This window comes from Lagenorhynchus albirostris, chromosome 6, assembly GCF_949774975.1.
Source record: "Lagenorhynchus albirostris chromosome 6, mLagAlb1.1, whole genome shotgun sequence".
Classification (NCBI taxonomy): Eukaryota; Metazoa; Chordata; class Mammalia; order Artiodactyla; family Delphinidae; genus Lagenorhynchus; species Lagenorhynchus albirostris.
Window position 1 is genome coordinate 72,592,775 of NC_083100.1, and position 19,414 is coordinate 72,612,188.

At 38.2% G+C, this 19,414-nt stretch overlaps 1 protein-coding gene across 13 annotated transcripts in view; it reads right to left on the minus strand.

Moving 5' to 3' along the window:
• Window positions 1-19,414, minus strand: part of PKP4 (plakophilin 4) — a 251,769-nt gene that overhangs the window by 39,616 nt on the left and 192,739 nt on the right. For 5 of the 13 annotated variants that reach the window (XM_060152843.1, XM_060152842.1, XM_060152835.1 and 2 more), the window contains 4 exons: window positions 15,130-15,682; window positions 9,835-10,023; window positions 7,802-8,021; window positions 993-1,125 (listed from right to left, as the gene is read on the minus strand). In XM_060152843.1, the coding sequence (XP_060008826.1) occupies window positions 993-1,125; window positions 7,802-8,021; window positions 9,835-10,023; window positions 15,130-15,682 (1,095 nt within the window). Of the gene's footprint in view, window positions 1-992; window positions 1,126-7,797; window positions 8,022-9,834; window positions 10,024-15,129; window positions 15,683-19,414 lie in introns of all 13 variants that reach the window. The other 8 variants (XM_060152845.1, XM_060152839.1, XM_060152836.1 and 5 more) reach the window with 4 other exon arrangements.

A 19,414-nucleotide genomic window follows, 5' to 3' on the forward strand; every position in this document is an offset into this window, starting at 1 on the left:
AAGCCCCAGGAAGAGATTTTTGACTGAAGTCATTTGCTTTCTAGAACTGTTTCTCTAGGTGACTCTCCCTAAATTTTCTTCCATTTGTCACTTCATTAATATTTATGTGAATATTTTTGGGCTTTATTTACTGCATTCACCTTTAGTCTGTAACTGTGTGTTGTTCTAAATTTTAAGGGGTGAAAAACGCTTAAGTTCCATATGACATTGCAGGAGGAAAAAAGGTCTAAAATGTTAAATCTAGCCAATATCAATGACTCACTATGTTTCTGTAAAAGCCCCAAAAGCTTAAAATCTGAAATAAAATATTCATATATGTTCGGTATTAGTAATGGTTATAAATCCTTTACTTAATTGTGTGTTGGCACCGATTCTGACCAGAATCTCGTAAAATACATGAGTTCACAAGTACATACTATAATTTGTATCTAATAGATTTATAGAAAATACTTTCAAAATGCAGGTTAAATTGATTTTGTTTCATGTTTTATGAATAAGCTAATGAGTGGACACCTGATTTGAAAATGCAAAATGTACTTCAAGAAATAATCTCATCCCAGATTTTCCCAAGAAATATTGAAATGCATAGCTGAGAAGTAAAAGAGTCACTGGTATCAGAACACCCCTTGAAAAGGGCCTCTAGATTGCATCTGGTCATTTCTTTCTTTCTTTTTTTTTTTTTTTTGCGGTACGCGGGCCTCTCACTGCTGTGGCCTCTCCCGTTGCGGAGCACAGGCTCCGGACGCGCGGGCTCAGCGGCCATGGCTCACGGGCCCAGCCAGTCCGCGGCATGTGGGATCTTCCCGGACCGGGGCACGAACCCGTGTCCCCTGCATCGGCAGGCGGACTCTCAACCACTGCGCCACCAGGGAAGCCCGCATCTGGTCATTTCTTAAGCACACAAGCACGCAGCTGCTAAACGGAAAGGCACTGCTCGGCCCTCCCCATTCCCCGCCCTGCCAACTCTGGCATCCCAGGCACTGGTCCTGTACCTCTAGCTTCACTTTGTTGTCGCCAAAGCACAGGTGTTGCAGGTAGGCTGCTGCGTTTGCCTGAACTGACGGGAACTGGTGCTGCAGCATGTGAATGACTTCAGGTAACTCGGGATCACGCCAGGCAAACTCCCTGCACGAGAAAAACGTAGCTTCAGAAAGGAAGGCCCGTGTTCTACCGATACACTGAACAAAACATTTGTCAGAGAAGAGAGCTCAGCGGAGACAATGGGAAGTTACAAAAATCCTAAAAGAACTATATATATATATGTATGTATGTAAATAATTTTTATGCACTGATGAACATATCACAGATGCTTATGATCTTAAAGAAATCATGATGCACAGATGCAGAGAAACATTCAGGGTAACAAAGAGGTTCTTAATATGGGTAACTTTTCCATTCTTGTTTTCCTCCTCCTGATTCTAATTTTACGCCTTTCTACCTATGTAAGAAATTCGCAGGTGTGAGGCTCAGGCAAACAAGTGCACTTCAGCTAGGTGAGATGTCACTCCTGAGGAGGGAGGAGCAAAAGCCAGTGGAAATACTGTGTGCCTGATGATTTTTAAGAAATTTAATATATATGGTTGCTCTTGATTATAAGAAACATAAAACATGATAAAAAATGTTTCTGCAGTAACCCTATATCCAGAGAAAACAGCTGTTGACATTTCCCACTGGTGTTTTTTTCAACATATGCAGGCAAGTGTGCACATGTGTGTGTACAGAATTTTTTTCAAAGAATTGGATTATTACTAAATAGCACATACTATTCCGTGCCAGGCACTATTCTAGGCATTTTATGTATATTAGTTCATCTATTCTTAAACTGACCTTGTAGATTTGGAGGTTGAAGCAGAAGGGCTAAGCGACTTGCCTAGTGTCACCCAGCTGGTCAACAACAGAACAACATTTGAACCCAGGCATCTGCCTTCAGAGTCTGTGCCCTCACCCCCGTGCTATCCCACTTCTTGTACAATAAGTATACAATCATATTAAATATACATACATACTTTTATACTACGTTTTTTTCAGGTAACATCACATTGTCAGATTTTCTGATGTAACTTGATCGGCTCACTGTTTGGAGTCCTTGTTAAATGTGATTTTATGCTTATGTTACATAAAGACCAGCTTCTTACAAATGGTTCACAAAGCAACAAATCTGCAGACTTTGATAACAGGATGGAGTAAACTGTTAATCAAAAATGAATTAATCCTGAAGAAACTTAAAAATAAATCTTTAAATTAATGACCCAGTGATACTTCTATGGCCCAGTTTTTAAAGGCCCACAGCCTCTCTGGGAAGGCTCCAGTATGAACTGGTACATCCACTACAGAGGGTCAGGTCATTCCACACCTGCACACACACATTCATATCACACATTGGTGCATTCTTACTATGCTACAAGTGCCAGAACAGGTGCTGGAGATACAAACGTTGAATAAGACATAATTTTATGTATAGGGGCTTGTATGCCAAACTAAAAAAGTCTAGTCTTAATAGCAATAACATGAATAATTACGTATTGAGATTATCTGTGTCAGGTATTCTGTCAAGAGCTTTATAGATATTACCTCACTTACCTTGACTGTTGCCCCATAAGGTAGGCACTATCAAATAACATTAGATATAGATAGACGAGGGACCCGGGATTAGTAATTAAGAGGTGGAGGTTAGTGGTCTAATATGTTATCACCACGCACAAGGAACAGAAAGCTGGTGGAGGTCTTAAAGCAGAAGCGTGAGAGAATGCAACAAGGTCACATTTATAAGGAAGATAACTCTGGTGGCCAAGTAGAGAATATACTAGAATCAAAAAAGACTGGTGGCAAGGAGACTATCCCCTATCCCCACATTTGCTCAAAATAGGACCATCCTTGATTTTTCTCTTTCCCTTATCCTTCTCATCCAATCCATCAGCAAACTCTGTTGACTATCTCCAAAATATTTAATATAAACCAAATCCATCCACTCTTTCTATCTTGGCTGGACCCTCTACATGCCACTTACATGTTCTCTCTGCTTCAAATATCACTCCCTCCCCCAATTATTCTTTGCATGGCAACCAGATGATCTACTGAAAACTGAAATCAAGGGTGAGATGGAGATTTCCAGCTTGGGGAACAGACTGGATGATGATGATGTCATTAACAGGCATTAAGAAAACCATAAATGCCGAGAGGCAGGATAACGCAGCAGAAAAAGCACAGAATTTGGAGTTAGATTGCCTATGTTTAAGTCCCAGGTCCTTCAATTGTGATGTGATTTTGAAAACCATTTACATAGAACTTCAGTTTCCCCATCTGTAAATTAGGAACAATAAAACTATCATGTCTAACTTCTTCTTAGGCTGGCTATGATGACTGAATTGTGGTGATATATATTAAAGTAGTTTACATACTTTGCATTATGAAAGATGTTTTACTAATATTCATCATCCCTGAAAAATGAACTATACTATGTTAACTATTTCTGATGAAAATCCATCTAAAGTCTATTATATATAAATCTATAAGGTAATTAACAGAGTGCAAGGAGTGTGATTTAATCTTTCCGTGATGACTCAATCATTACAAATACACATTTCTGTTCTCTTTAAATGGCACAGGGATGGTCAAGATTTCCTAGCATCCTTGGGTGCCTCCTGAGCCAGACAACACAAAGGGTGGGCTCCCGCTGGAGATGGGCAGTTAAGCTCAGTTGACACCAACTCCAACCTTGATTTTCAGGAGAAATTTACCCTGGAAAGACTTCTATCAATTCATGGGCTGGCTGGATGGCATCAATGCTTGCCAAGATTTGTTTCATTAAAACCTAAGCCCAGACTTCTGTTTTTAGCCATGATAGAGTAGTAACCAGTACTGGACTTTGCCTTCCTCCCATAAACAACCATGAAACTGGACTAAATGTGTAAGGAAACTGTTTTCAGGCCCTAGACAACAAGTAACACAAGAATGTAATCCTTGAAGGGGTGGGGGCATCACCCTGGGAACCCCGTACTCACTTGGCTTTCTGCCTGAGGGCACTTTTTGGATCATGGCACAGGAAGCAAGTCTGAATGGGCATGATGGTCTAAGTGAACTGAGGGGGAAAGATTGGAATTTGGAGATGCTCAAGAGGTTAAAATTTGCAGGGCAGGATATTGGAGAGGAGAGAGCTATGCAGAGGAGATTTAACAAGTCTGTGTAAGGATTACGCACAAGTCGTTAGTTGAGCACTGGGCTGTACACGTGCCTTGCATGTACATGTACAGGTCTGGTGGAGAATAGCTGTTTAGGAGTAAGAACCATTCCACAGAGTCAGGGCCATGTTCTAGGAGTAAAATAAATCTAAAATAGACCTGTCCTAGCAAAGAACAGAACCAACTGTGACAGGATCAAAAGCACTTGTCAGTAATTTAGTTATTTTCCACAACGAAACTTAGAATCCTAAGAGGAGACAACATAATACAGAGTCCCTACGATGTATTATCCACAACAATCAGCATATAATTTAAAACTGCTAGGCATAAGAAACAGAAAAATGTGACTCTCAAAGATGTAAACAAACAAATAATAGAAACAGACCCAGAGAAAACTGAGATGTCGGAATGATCAGAGGACTTTAAAATGGTTTTTATAAATGTGCTCAAAGACGTAAAGCAAAAGATGTATGTAAGGAGTGAATAGATGGGGAATGTTATCAGAGACATGAAAACTACAAAAAAGCCAAATTAAAGTGTCAGAAAAAAAATCCACTGGATGGGCTTAACAACTGACTGGAGACCACAGAAGAAAAACACAGCAAATCTGAAGACAGATTAATTAAAAAAAAAGATCCAATATGAAGGATACAGAGAAAAAAGATTAAAAAAAAAAAAAAGAACAGAACTTCAGTAACCTGTGAGATGAAGTCAAGTTATCCCAGGAGAGGAGAGTGAATTTTGGGCCAGAAAAAATATTTACAGAAATAATGGTTGAATATGTCTCAATTTTGGTAAAATCATCAACCAATATTTAAAAGAATGTCAGTGAATCCCAAGCAGGTTAAATGTAAAGAAAACTATGCCTAGGCTTGTTAGAGTAAAACTGCTTAAGGTCAACAATAATATGAAAAGTCTGACAGGCAGCCAGAGAGAAGATACATTGCATAATGAGAAGAACAGTACAAATGTTGGCTGACTTCTCATCAGAAACAGTGGAGGTCTGAAGACAAAGAACAACATCCTTTAAAGGACTGGAAAAAAAACCCACCATACCCCATTAACCCTGAATTTTATACCTAGCAAAAGTATCGTTTAAAAACGAGTAAATGAAAACACCTTCAGATAAATTAAAGTTGAGAGAATGTGTTGCCAGCAGACATGCAACACAAGAAAGGCTAAAGAAAGTTCTTCAGGCTGAAGGGAAATGAGTGGAGATGGAAACTAGAATTTCTAGGAAGACATGAAGAGAACTATTTACAACTAAGTATGCAGGTGAATATAAAGACCATCTTTTTAATTTAGCTTAATTTCTTTAAAAGACAACTGACTATTTACAGTAAAAATAACAACACTACATTATGGATTTGATAATGTATGTAGAAGTAAAATATTTGACAACAACTTAAAGGTCAAGGAGATGGTAAATGAAATTATTCTGTTGAATGTCACAGCTGAAGCCCTCCTCAGAAAGAACACCATGAATGCTGTCATTCTTTCAGTCACTGTCACTTTCCAGAACAAGTACTTTGTTACTCCTTTCAGATGAACTATTTGTACTATTAATAAATTTTGCTTCCAAACTAGACAACTATTAAAAAAAACTCATACATTTCCTTTTATGTATAAAACATCAACAACTTCTTAAGTCTTGTAGGGTAGTTTTCAGGTTAACTATAATGTAGCATTAATGACAAAGGAAGTAAGTTTAGAAGTGAATAAAAATAGTAAAATTTGCTATTTTTAAAACTAAAAATTAAGTAATAGTTATCATGAGTTTTTAATTTCATGGTTTGACTATTCAAACTTTAAACTCACTTGGATTCCAGTTTCAAATAAATAAATGCACCTATTATAAGACAGTCATTTATTCGTCTTACAAAATGCATTATCAGTAAAGTTTCACATAATCAAAGCTAGCCATAACAGTTTTATGCATTAGACTATGAAATTATCATACTATGAATAACTGAAGTATATTATCAGACACGAAATCCTTGTTTATAATGAATCAGCTCATATCAGAGGTCAAAACTGAAGTCTTCAGGAATGCATACTAAACTCAAAGCTCTTATCATATTTCACTGCTTTTCTGGGTAGCTATTCTTTTCTCTGCAGATTCAGCCAAGGGATGGTCTAAATTACCTACAATTCAAAACCCTTTTGAGAATTTCTGTTATCTAGTAGCGTGCCCTAGTCTGTTGTTCTTGTGAGGACTTCAAAAAGATTCCACATGCTGCAGGGCAACTAAGCCCATGCGCCACAACTATTGTGCCTGTACTCTAAAGTCTGTGAGCCACAACTACTGAGCCCACACTCCGCAACAAGAGAAGCCACCGCAATGAGAAGCCTGTGCACCGCAAAGAAGAGTAGCCCCTGCTCACCGCAACTAGAAAAAGCCCGCGTGCAGCAACGAAGACCCAATGCAGCCAAAAATAAATAAGTAAACAAACAAACAAATTTAAAAAAAGAAAAGAACAAAAAACAAAATCATGTAAAAAATTTTTGACTTAATTATATTGGAGGTGTTATTAGACAAATTAGTTTTAGAAATCCTTAAAATAACAGAAGGGTGACAAATAGGAATAGCACAACCAAATGTATGCATACACTGTAAAATATTTTAGGCAAAAGAGTGAATAGGTGGAGTGGTTTTAGTGAAGCAGTGGGCTTCCCATTCAACTCAAAATACCTTAGGTTATTTTGTTTTAATAACCAAACCTCACTCATGCTTTTAATTCATGAGAATAAGTTGGTAGGCTGCTATAAATGAATTGATAATGATAACAATCTTTCAGTGAAACAACTATTTGTGGGCAAAGAGTGAACGAAATCTTGTTAATATATGCCTTAAAATAACACTCAAGCTGCTTAAAATTTAGAAATAGTTTCACTCTTTCAGAAGCTAAAATTCTCTTTTAGTTTCTAAATATCTTTATTTCCTGAATATTTTAAATGACTTTCATTAAAGAGATGAGGCTACTTTTCCAAAATCGATCAAGTACTAAATGACTCATCTTAATAAAACACGTTTTCTACATGGCCAAATAAAATTAAAAGCAGGAAACATCTATTATTTGCCAAATATTTCTTGCTCATGAGATGTGAGAATTTCTTGTAAACTATTTTCCCCGAAATGGCAGAAAGCTTTTCAAAGGACCTAGTTGATAAAAGCGCAACACGGCACTGACCAGTATGATTCAAAATGTACATGACACTGGTCTTTCCCAGTTTAAAACAACCATATGCATTTTCTGAAGCCATCATGTAAGAGGTCAGCCAAGATAAAGGAAAAGGCATAAAATGATCCTTTAAAATCTTCTGTGTAATTCAGACGTATCCCAGGTAGCTGCCTTGATGAAGTATTTCAGTTGTGGGTGCTGCAGATGGTCACACAGACCTGCGCATTCTCTGACTTATTATTAAAGCACTGAAAGAAGGAATCTATCTCTAAAGGGAAATTAACCTCAATGACCTACAGTGCTGGCAAACGACTGGAAATATGAGAGATAAGGAGTTACTGATATTATAACAGACACGGCAACTTGAAAAAAGTCAGGATGAAGGAACTAGTTGACTCCTGAGATATGGTGGCATTCTGGAGACTCATAACCAGTACTTGCCTGGGATCTTTCTGAATGCTGTCTATTGATGGGGATCTCGTGGTGCCGTCATCAGCTGGTGCTATGTGCTGAAGCCTGTTATAATTGCACTCTTGCACTCGGTATTGTATTGGCCTGTAGGGCTCCGCATAGGTAGCTGTTGTGTTCAGAGCATAATTATTTCTTTGGTATGTAAGGGTACTTCGTTGGCTGGACGTCCTTTGCAGATTTCCAACACCTACTAGAAAGTCAGCATTTTAAAAAAGATTAGTATGTTCTCCACAAAGTGATACTTTTCAAAGTCAAAATGTTTTTAGTTTTAAGAAGGGATAAGTTTTTAACAATTATATAAATTGCTTACTTTTAGGTATTACCAATCTAGCTCATTAGTGCTAACAAAGGCACTGAAGTTTTTTAACATAACACAAACAATATTTATGTCAATTTTATTAGCAGGAAAAAGCAAAAATGAAACTATAAATCTGCTTACACAGTAGGTCTCAATGTTTAAGATTTAGTAACAAAACTGAAAGTGAAATAAAGGAAAATAATTAAACTAATCTTAGAAATAGATAACAAAATTTCATAACTACATTTTAGCAATAAAAGACACGTAAGATATTCAAACTTATAGATAACTGAAACCGTCAAACTTTGGACACCTAGTGAATACAGGCTACGTATTTTGATACATATTTTATTTATAGACTTGTGTATTTTGATAACATTGGAAAATATACTTCACAGGAAAGAAGACTGATATATCAACTTCTTCTAAAGCTACTCCCTAAAATGACTGCGTGATGCTATGTATAAAGTACTGTACATTGTATTTAACCTTTCTTTCCAAATTATTGCAGTAGGTATCTCTCCAATGATTGTGTTCATATTCTTCCTGCAATTAACATATTTTAACACTATTTACTTCTTAATCCTAATAAAGAAATTCTTTAATTTACAGATCATAATGAGTGAAACATTTCTTCACTAACATCTATTAAAAATTGGTACATTTTATCAGGAGAAAAATACTACAGTGGACCAAACTGTCAGTTTTTGGCAAAGAACCAATTCAAATTCAGTCTTCTCCCTCATGGTGTTCTGTGAGGTATGGCTCCTAGAGCTGTGTCTTTAGGGAATTATCATTGCTACCTGGAATTCATTTATGGGCACGTTAATAAAGCTGTACTAACTTTTTTTTTTTTTAAAGCGGCCTCTTGGGACTTTATAAGCCATACCCGTAGCACAACCTGGCAGCTCACGTGGCCACAGGTTCTAGCTTCTGCTCTATCAGCCGCTACGGTGTGACACAAATGTGAGTCTGGGGGTGCAAGGGTGTGATGCACTAGCTGCTTATTTTTCTTATTTTAAAAATTATTATTATTATTTTTTGGTCACACCACGTGGTATGTGGGATCTTAGTTCCCCAACCATGGCTCGAACCTGGGCCCCCTGCAGTGGAAGCATGGAGTTCTAACCACTGGACCCCTGGTGAATTCCTATTCCCTATTTTTATAACTGCCATCATTGCATTCTGTCCCAGATTGAGTCTATCATAAGGAATATTTATTTCACATTCTATCACTTAAGAATTCAGAAGAGATTCAGTAACGAAAAAAGAGTAATACCACATACACTTGGGCTACATACATGCTAAATCAAAGATAAGCCAATAGCTCACGTAGGGATTTTCTCTAAATACGTGTTCTAGGAAACAATAATTACAAAGAAATATTCCAAAAAAGGCTTTCCTTTCTATATCTGATATGCTTCTAACCTGAGGAGTCGGATTTATAGCTCAACAAACTTATTTGTGAATTAAAATGTAATCACTGTGTTCTCTGATCAGATTGAACTAAGGTAAAAATATATCACTTATAAATAGGTACTAAATGAACTTCTGTTTTACTGTTTATTGATTTGCTTTCACGGCTGCTTATCTGACAACCAAATGGGCAATATGAATTCACTCTAACAGGAAATCCATCTCAATAAAATCCTCTACTCTTGGGCTGGTGAAATTGGGAAAGGAGCTGAACAGAGCTGATGCCCACCCGAACCTGTGCGGTACAGTGCTGTCTGCGATCCTTGGAGCTCCACGGTTCCGTGGTTTGGGCTGCGGTAAACTGGGCTGTAATAGGTCCTCCCCTCATAAATAGGAGTGATGTGCAAGTCGGGAGACACAGTTGAACGAAGGTCTTGTCCAAGCTGGCTGTGCTGACTAGCATAGGAACTCCGTAAGCCTACAGGCAGGAAAATTACATCATTAAAAAACTTGAAAGCTGTGGTGAGGTTAAAAGTATAACTCCTAAACAACAGGACCAAATGCTGAGTCTAAACACCAAACCTAGTGAGTTTTACAAAAGAGGGATGACAGATATGAATGGGATACCATATACATTCTAAAAATAAAACTTTTTCCTCTGGCAGCAGGATAAAAGTAAATTTTCTAAAAAAAATATAAGAAATTATTAAATGGTTTGATACGCTGAAATTCATCCCCCAACTGTAAGCTATTTTATGATGGTGACCAAAAAGAGAGCGCCGTCATGTCCCACACCTCTTTAAATCCCAAAACTTAAGACAACACCTACATAATAGCGCTTAGAAATAGGCTGATGTTCAAGAACTGTTCTGAACTTTGTCTCAATTCATTCATCCAAGATTTTTATAGAAAAAGGTGAAATTTTATGTTACAAAGTTTAAAATATCATCAGCGAACTAATAAGATTTATAAAGTATTCTTTTATTATTTGTTATCACAATTAAAAAAACAAAACAAGTGTTTTTCTAGGAATCCAAATACCAGATTCTTGTTTACCTTCTTTCTAGTGTAAAGGAAAAGTACAAAGTTAGTGTATTAAGTCATTTCAAATACTCTCATTCAAATTATTAATAATTAATGCAAATTTCAAACCCAAACATGTTATTTTCTTTAAAAAAGTGAATTAGTATATTCTACATTATGATGCTCAGAAATTTGTGAGTTGTCATCATTCAGTAGTAAGTAAAATTTGTCACTTGGTAAGAATACCAACTAAGGTTACATTCTAAATACGAGCAAGAAAAAGCACAAACATATCTGAGGTCAGTCAGCATATATTCGCTTTTAAAAAGACTGCAAATAATCAACACAGTAACTAATTACCAAAAGACACGATTGCTCACATCTTGTTAGCTCAGTTAATCATATGACAACTAAAAGTGAATGGGCCTGAATGTGAGTGATAATTACATGTTGCTTAGTGAGGAGTGGCAAGAAAGTTAATACATTAAAGCTTCTAATATGAATGATTATTACCAACCCCGGACAGCAATGTGACATGGGAAGAAATTAAATGAACAAATGTGGGTTTTGGCTACTGGCTCCTCACTTGCTAAAATGAAGATCACAGGTTTATACAATTTTATAATTGGGAGCTCATTCAGCCAAATCTTCCCATTTTAAAATTGAGGAAACAGAGCCCCAAAGGAAATGTAGTTCATCCCCTTCAGAGAGCTACTTCCTGGTGGGGCTGAGAGGAAGCCCCCTCCATGATCTGTCACTGCACTGGACAAAGCTATTTCTCAAGGATCAATGAGACATGGTGTGAGAAACCTTGAACTGGACAGAGCCCTCCACAGACATAAGGTTAAGGAGGGAGGTTAGCTCACCAGGGGTTCATGGAAGCCCATGTAACTCTAAAGACCATATTATGATTGCTGTTGTAAAGTTCTCATCTGAGGATTTCAGCTTTTTATTCACTGGCAGATTTCTCATTCTTAGCACAGTATAAACTCCATTTCTTTATAGAGCCCAAGAGTATCTTGAACAAAAGTTGCAGGCATTGATTTTGTTAATGGTGACGTAAAGTGGGCAGGAAAATGCACCTAGTTCTTGGAAATCTTATCAGTATGAGGCATTATTTTAATATTCAGTAGAGCCCTTGATTTACTGTGAGACTCTGAAGATCGCAAACACTTGGGCAGAGGCAAGCTGAGCCCTGGATGCTCCTAAAGTTGGCTAAGCCGCCTTGGCTCACCACCACAGTGATGTGAAAAGAGACCAAAGCATTCTGCCCCGTTCAGAATGTGATATTCTCACTGTGCCAGGATCTAGCTGGAGTCTTCACTGGAATCTATATAATATGAAAACTTTCATGAAGATTTACTATGATTTCACAAGAAAGGTAACCAAATGAGCTTGTTACCACTTACAACTATAAAAAGTATCCAATAAACAGCCCCCTGTTACAGGATTATTAGTGAGATGAAATGACTGTACGTGATAGACTATAACGGGAAATAAAAACTTAAGAATTATAGTGAAATAGCAATTTCTCGATATTAGAAATCTTTGTGCATAACATTATGATGGTAAATATTTTTGTTTACCTACTCATGCATTAAAACAAAAACACAACTACTGTAGATTAACATTTAAAAAATTACAAAATTACATAGCCCCTATAGATTAAGTAAAATGATTGTGCAGAAAGGCTATTATAACTTAATATCTTTTAAACTGGAAGACAAGTGATATGTGCAATTCCACAAATACATACTAGTTTACCTACTTCAATGATATATTCCTTGTGATTTAAAACCTTTATATTTTAAGTCAGTGAAAACAAACATAAATTTATCTTCCAAATATGAATTCTTCTTATTCTCAAAACTTGTCTTGATATGCTATGATTATACTGAAATGAATATTTTCAGGCAGACATATTTTTCTGTTGTAGGAAGTAATTTATATACATCATTTAAATTATGATCACCAAATATCCAAGTGTCTGAATCTATTATAAAATATTGCTTTAGGCTTATCAATTAGCAGGTTATTAAGCCTTCGAAATCAGAAGCATAGTAAATATAATGACAAGCGCATCACTTTCTAAAATAAGACAAAAAAGAGAGGAATTTACAAATTAGGATCCACATTCAGACTAATTGGGCAGGTAGCTAGATGATGGAAACCAAAGCGTCCCTAGAACATTTTAAGAAACCCTTTACTTCTTTTGAAGACTGTCATATTCTAGGGAAAAAAAAATCCATAATAGGCTACGTATAATTTTTTCCCCCTGAAACATAAAGTCTAACTTCACCTGCACTGTCAGAGAAGCAGGTTTTTTAAACCAAAGGAGATCAGCGCTCCAGGGTTAAACATGGAGACAGTACTTTATGTGCTCACTTTCTTTCCTGGGCTTCCTCTTCACTCTACTGCAAACATCGATTTCTGTACAGCCGTTGTTCACATACACGGGGCGGGGCTGGGGCACAGAAATCCTCAGAACTATTTATCTCTTAAGGTTTCCTTCAGAGGCAGAATGTCGTAAATGATTCCACCTCACTCTGCTGCATACTTTTCAGAGGCATGCCAGAGAATATCTAAGCCAAGGACACCCCTCTAATGGCTGAATGAAAAAGAGGCAGTTTCTCCACTAGGAATTTCCTTGAGCTCAGAATCAAGTTCAATATTAATTCTTTGTGCAAGATTCTTCAATCAGAAAATTTCAAAAAGGCTTTACCTTTCCCAGAAGCCATACGGAAAGGATATTAATCTTACTTCACAAAATATTAAAAACTTCTGTAAATAAGAAATACCAAAAACAAAGTCAAAAGACAAATTACAAAATGAGAAAAATACCTGAGAAGTATATTACAAGGGGTTAATTTATTTCAAGTATAATAAGCATTTACAAATTAAAAAAATAGACGACCTGAACTCACGGTTTGCAGATGGCTGATAAACATATGAAATCATCAACCTCAGTCATTACTCAACACAGGCCACTTGAAACAATGAGGTACAGCTTTTTAACTGCCAGACTGGCAAAGATGAAACTCTTTGACATCATGCAGTGCTAGTGAAGGTGTAGGGAACATGCGCTCAAACTACTGGTATAAATAGAAATCTATAAAACCTTCCTAGGGGCAATTTGACAGTATTTCATTAAGAAAATATACACACATATTTTGATCCAGCAATTCTACTTCAAGAAATGGATCCCATAGTTATCTTAGTAGCTATGTGCAAATATGCAGGAGGAATAATATATATTGCATCATTGTCTCTAACAGCTAAAAATGAGAAAACCTAAATGTCCATTAATAGCAAAATGATTAAATTATAATACATCTATAAAATAGGGTCCTAGGCATCCCTTGAGGGAATGAAGTAGAACTCTGACATATTAAAAAATGAACAAGGTATAGAAGATATATATAATAGAATTCCAACAGCATTAAAAATAAAAAAGAAACACAATGTGTGCACATTTGTATGTAATGTATATACTCATATATGTAATCAAACATTCTGGAAGATACATAAACATGTATGTTTATGTATGGTGTATGTTTATGTATGTGAGTGGGACTGGGTGAGGGTAAAGAGAAGGCTGAGACTTTCACTTCTCAATTCATATTTCCCTGCATAGTGTGAATTCTTTTTACCATTATGTACATGTTACTTTTAAAATATAATTTAGAACACTAGCTAAAGATGAATTCATTTTAATCAAAAGAACAAGTCTATACCTCATGTAGGGTACCCGCCGTGAAAACACCCTGAAGGAAACAGTTGGACTACCAGTGACCTGGTTGGTGTCTTTCTGATTTAATACAAGTGGCATTTGAAGGTAATTCATAAGAAATTTGTGCTTTCCCATCAGGATGCTAAAAATCAAGGCAGTAAGTGAGGAAATCCATATTCTAGTCTACACTATTAGGGCATATCTTTAAAAAACAAAATTTGAACAGACATTCTGATACCACCTTTTAACATATCTTAGGGTTTTGAGTATGGGTAGGCCTAGCTAGTGAAAACTATTTCACTGTGAAAAACCTCAACAAACAGTTTAGAATTCCAACCAATTCTTCTAAAAAGCAAAAAAGTACCTCTTATATCCTAATATTGTGAGGGATGGGGGAAATGTATTCATTACAAAAGAGGTCTGGTGATGTAAATGTGTGTAATTCGGTGCATTAAAAATTATAGAGTCCAGGGCTTCCCTGGTGGCGCAGTGGTTGGGAGTCTGCCTGCTGACGCAGGGGACGCGGGTTCGTGCCCCGGTCTGGGAAGATCCCACGTAATGTGGAGCGGCTGGGCCCGTGAGCCATGGCCACTGAGCCTGCACATCCGGAACCTGTGCTCCGCAGCGGGAGGGGCCACAGCAGTGGGAGGCCCAGGTACCGCAAAAAGAAAAAAAATTATAGAGCCTGAAAGACAAGTCAGCCTGAAGTCTGCAGTATAAATTTTAAGATAAAAATGTAAGCTTTTTCCAAGTTACATGCTCTGTTTCAACAACGGTTACATGGAAGACTTTCCTGCTGGGCTTTGTGTAGGGCTGTCCCCTTGTACTCACCTGTCAGGCTGTCTGGCCGAGGTGGAACCATCCTCTCGTAAATGTCATACTGCTGCTGTCCAAATTGTTCCATGTCATGAACAGTCCTTTGCAGTGAAGGTCCCAGATGCTGCGGTACGGCGGTCATCCCTGAGCGTTTGGGGGATAATGACCCCACCTGGCCTTGGGATGGGGAAGCTACTCGAGTCTGTGCATCCGTCAGGGTCAGTGGGGACCCCACTCTGGTGGTCGTTTGGTACTGAGGGGTTGGTCCGTTGGGACTGGAGGTCTGCCGGGAGGTGACCGACCCAATCCGACGTACAGCTGATGGGGAGGCGGGTCTCTGTGCAGAGTACGGAGAGGCTGCCCGCTGAGCAGGTAATGTGGTGGAGGAGTATGCACTGGGGTTCAGTGGTCGGGAGTCGGTCACTGATGGAGAGCCGAATCCACTACCAAGAGAAGTTCTCAGTGACCCCCTTGAAGGAGACACGCCTGTGCTGATAACATAAGAAGGAGACTGTGCTCTAGATGGAACTGAACTAACTCTTCTCATGGCCCGATTGGCTACTGATGGCTGATGAAAGGGGGAGAAAAGAGAATGGTTTATCCAGGGTTGTGTGTCCATTGTCATTACACAAAAAAATGTACATAGCTCACTACAGAATGTGAATTCACTATTTATTTTAGGCATCTAAGTTTCTTTTCCTTTTCTTGCTGTAGAGCTGGATCTTAATTTTTCCTTATTCTGTTTTTCTTGTTCTACTATTTTTTTTTTGGTGGTGGTTTAATCTCCAACTTTCCCCTTCAGAACACTAAAACCAACCAGTAAGGAGAGATCTAAAGACATTTAATATTCTTTTTTTCTTTTGTCTTTACATTATTTTACCCTCTGCCTACACATTTTCCACAACACATACCATGCTGTATTGCAAGTGTGAAGGGTCACTGGACCAGTGTACTTATTTTGTACCCTGCGAGTCAAAGTTTGGCTAAGTTAACCCATTTGTGTAAAACAAAAACAAAACAAACAAAACAAAACCTTTTCAATATGTTAATCTAGATAAAGCTAGAGCAGTATCTATAACTGCCTTTATAACTGTCTTTATGGGTTGGCCCCATTAACAAAAGGAAGGTTCTTTCAAAGTGGAATAATTGAACGTTTGGATAGGGCCTGTGCTCTCAGCTCTCCTCTGTGAGTGCTGCATTAGTGCGTTAGCCAAATCTATCTTTTCTTTTAGCTTAAGTGTGGCTGCTAGTGATTTCAGCCATTTCTTTCTACCTCCTTTGATTTATAAGCTCTTGTCTTAAGCTGGTGGATCAAAAGAGATACAAATACAAGTACCCTCAATCTGTTCCAGCCGGAGGTATGCTCAAAATCTCTGCTGAGTTCTGGCCAGCTGCAAATGACCAGACTGGGAAATGAAGAACATCTCTGCCAGGGCTAGTCCTTCTATGAATCCATAGACTTTTGCAAACACTGAGTCTCAGATCCCTTTCTTGATGCAGGACAACAATGAAGAAGAATGGTGGCTGGACTGAGGCAGTGGGTTATAAGCTCAGGACCAAGCTTTTTCTGTATCTCCTTAGTGACTACTAGAGTACAGTTGTCATCAACCCCCTTTCACTTTTAGTTGGGGCAATAAAGGAAGAAAAGGGATGAGTCACAGACTTTGTATACTCTTAGATGCCATAAGAAGAAACATGTTTTGTCTCCACGTGTCATAAGCAGTTGGCTGGCTGAAACACCTGCTCCGAGACCACTTGGGTGCTCAAACTCAACAATTCTGGGAAGGCAATAGCCATGGAAAGGAGAAGATCTGGGGAGGGAAGGTGACTGAAAATAAACAATAAGGCAAGAAAGAGGGAGTTTAAAAATTAGTAGGCAAGAGAACACACAGTGTGCCTCAGGCTGTCACAACATCATGCCGGCCTCTGCAACGCAGGCTCGCCTTGCATTCCAATTATAACTACCGTACCTCTCCATCCCCCCGTGTGAGTGAGCAAGAGCCCCCTAATCAGCCGCTGCTTTAACCCCATCCAGTCTGGGCGGGAACAGAAGCCTGAGGGTGACCTACATGCAGAGATGGGACCAAAACCAAAGCTGAAACCCAGGAGCTGTGCAAACAAAGAGGAGAAAGGGAAATTTCTCTGTGCAGCCTCAGGAGCAGTGGATAAAATCCCCACAATCAACTTGAGGTACCCTGCATATGTGGAATACCTGAATAGACAATGCGTCAACCCAAAATTGAGGTGGTGGACTTTGGGTGCAACTGTAGACTTGGGGTTTGCTGTCTGCGACTGACTTGTTTCTGATTTTTATGTTTATCTTAGTATAGTTTTTAGTGCTTGTTATCAATCGTGGATTTGTTTATTGGTTTGGTTGCTCCCTTCGTGTTTTTCAAATTGCTTTCTTATTTTTTTAATTTGAATTATTTTCTATTATTTTATTAATTATTATTTTTCTTTCTTTTTTTCTCCCTTTTCTTCTGAGCCATGTGGCTGACAGGGTCTTGGTGCTCCGGCCTGGTGTCAGGCCTGAGCCTCTGAGGTAAACCATTAGCCAGCAAAGTTCAGGACACTGGACCACCAGAGACCTCCTGGCCCCACATAGTATCAATCGGCAACAGCTCTCCCAGAGATCACAGTCTCAATGCTAAGACCCAGCTCCACCCAACGGAGAGCAAGCTCCAGCGCTGGATGCCCCATGCCAAATAACTAGCAAGACAGGAACACAACCCCACCCATTAGCAGAGAGGCTTCATAAAATCATACTAAGTTCACAGACACCCCAAAACACACCACTGGACGTGGCCTGCCCACCAGAAAGACAAGATCCAGCCCCACCCACCAGAACACAGGCACCAGTCCCCTCCACCAGGAAGCCTACACAAGCCACTGAACCAACCTCAACTACTGGGGGCAGACTCCAAAAACAACAAGTACTATGAACCTGCAGCCAGCGAAAAGGTGACCCCAAACACAGTAAGTTAAGCAAAATGAGAAGACAGAGAAATATGCAGGAGATAAATGAGTAAGGTAAAAACCAAACAGACAAAATAAATGAAGAGAAAATAGGCAGTCTACCTGAAAAAGAATTCAGAATAATGATAGTAAAGATGATCCAAAATCTTGAAAATAGAATGGAGAAAATACAAAAACGTTTAACAAGGACCTAGAAGAACTAAAGAGCAAATAAACAATGATGAACAACACAACAAATGAAATTAAAAATACTCTAGATGGGATCAATAGCAGAATAACTGAGGCAGAAGAATGGATAAGTGACCTGGAAGATAAAATAGTGGAAATAACTGCTGCAGAGCAGAATAAAGAAAAAAGAATGAAAAGAATTGAGGACAGTCTCAGAGATCTCTGGGACAATATTAAACACATCAACATTCGAATTATATGGGTCTCAGAAGAAGAAGAGAAAAAGAAAGGGCCTGAGAAAATATTTGAAGAGATTATAGTTGAAAACTTCCCTAACATGGGAAAGGAGATAGTCAATCAAGTCCAGGAAGCGCAGGGAGTGCCACAAAAGACAAATCCAAGGAGAAACACACCGAGACACATAATAATCAAACTATCAAAAATTAAATGCAAAGAAAAGATATTAAAAGCAGCAGGGGAAAAGCAACAAATAACACACAAAGGAATCCCCGTAAGATTAACAGCTGATCTTTCAGTAGAAACTCTGCAAGCCAGAAGGGAGTGGCAGGACATATTGAAAGTGATGAAAGGGAAAAACCTACAACCAAGATTACTCTACCCAGCAACGAACTCATTCAGATTTGACAGAGAAATGAAAACCTTTACAGACAAGCAAAAGCTAAGAGAATTCAGCACCACCAAACCAGCTTTACAACAAATGCTAAAGGAGCTTCTCTAGACAGGAGACATAAGAGAAGGAAAACACCTACAATAGCAAACCCAAAACAATTTAAAAATGGTAATGGGAACATACATATTGATAATTACCTTAAATGTAAATGGATTAAATGCTCCAAACAAAAGACACAGACTGGCTGAATGGATACAAAAACAAGACCCATATATATGCTGTCTACAAGACACCCACTTCAGACCTAGGGACTCATACAGACTGAAAGTGAGGGGATGGAAAAAGATATTCCATGCAAATGGAAATCAAAAGAAAGCTGGAGTAGCAATTCTCATATCAGACAAAATAGACTTTAAAATAAAGATTATTACAAGAGACAAAGAAGGACACTACATAATGATCAAGGGATCAATCCAAAAAGAAGATATAACAACTGTAAATATTTATGCACCCAACATAGGAGCA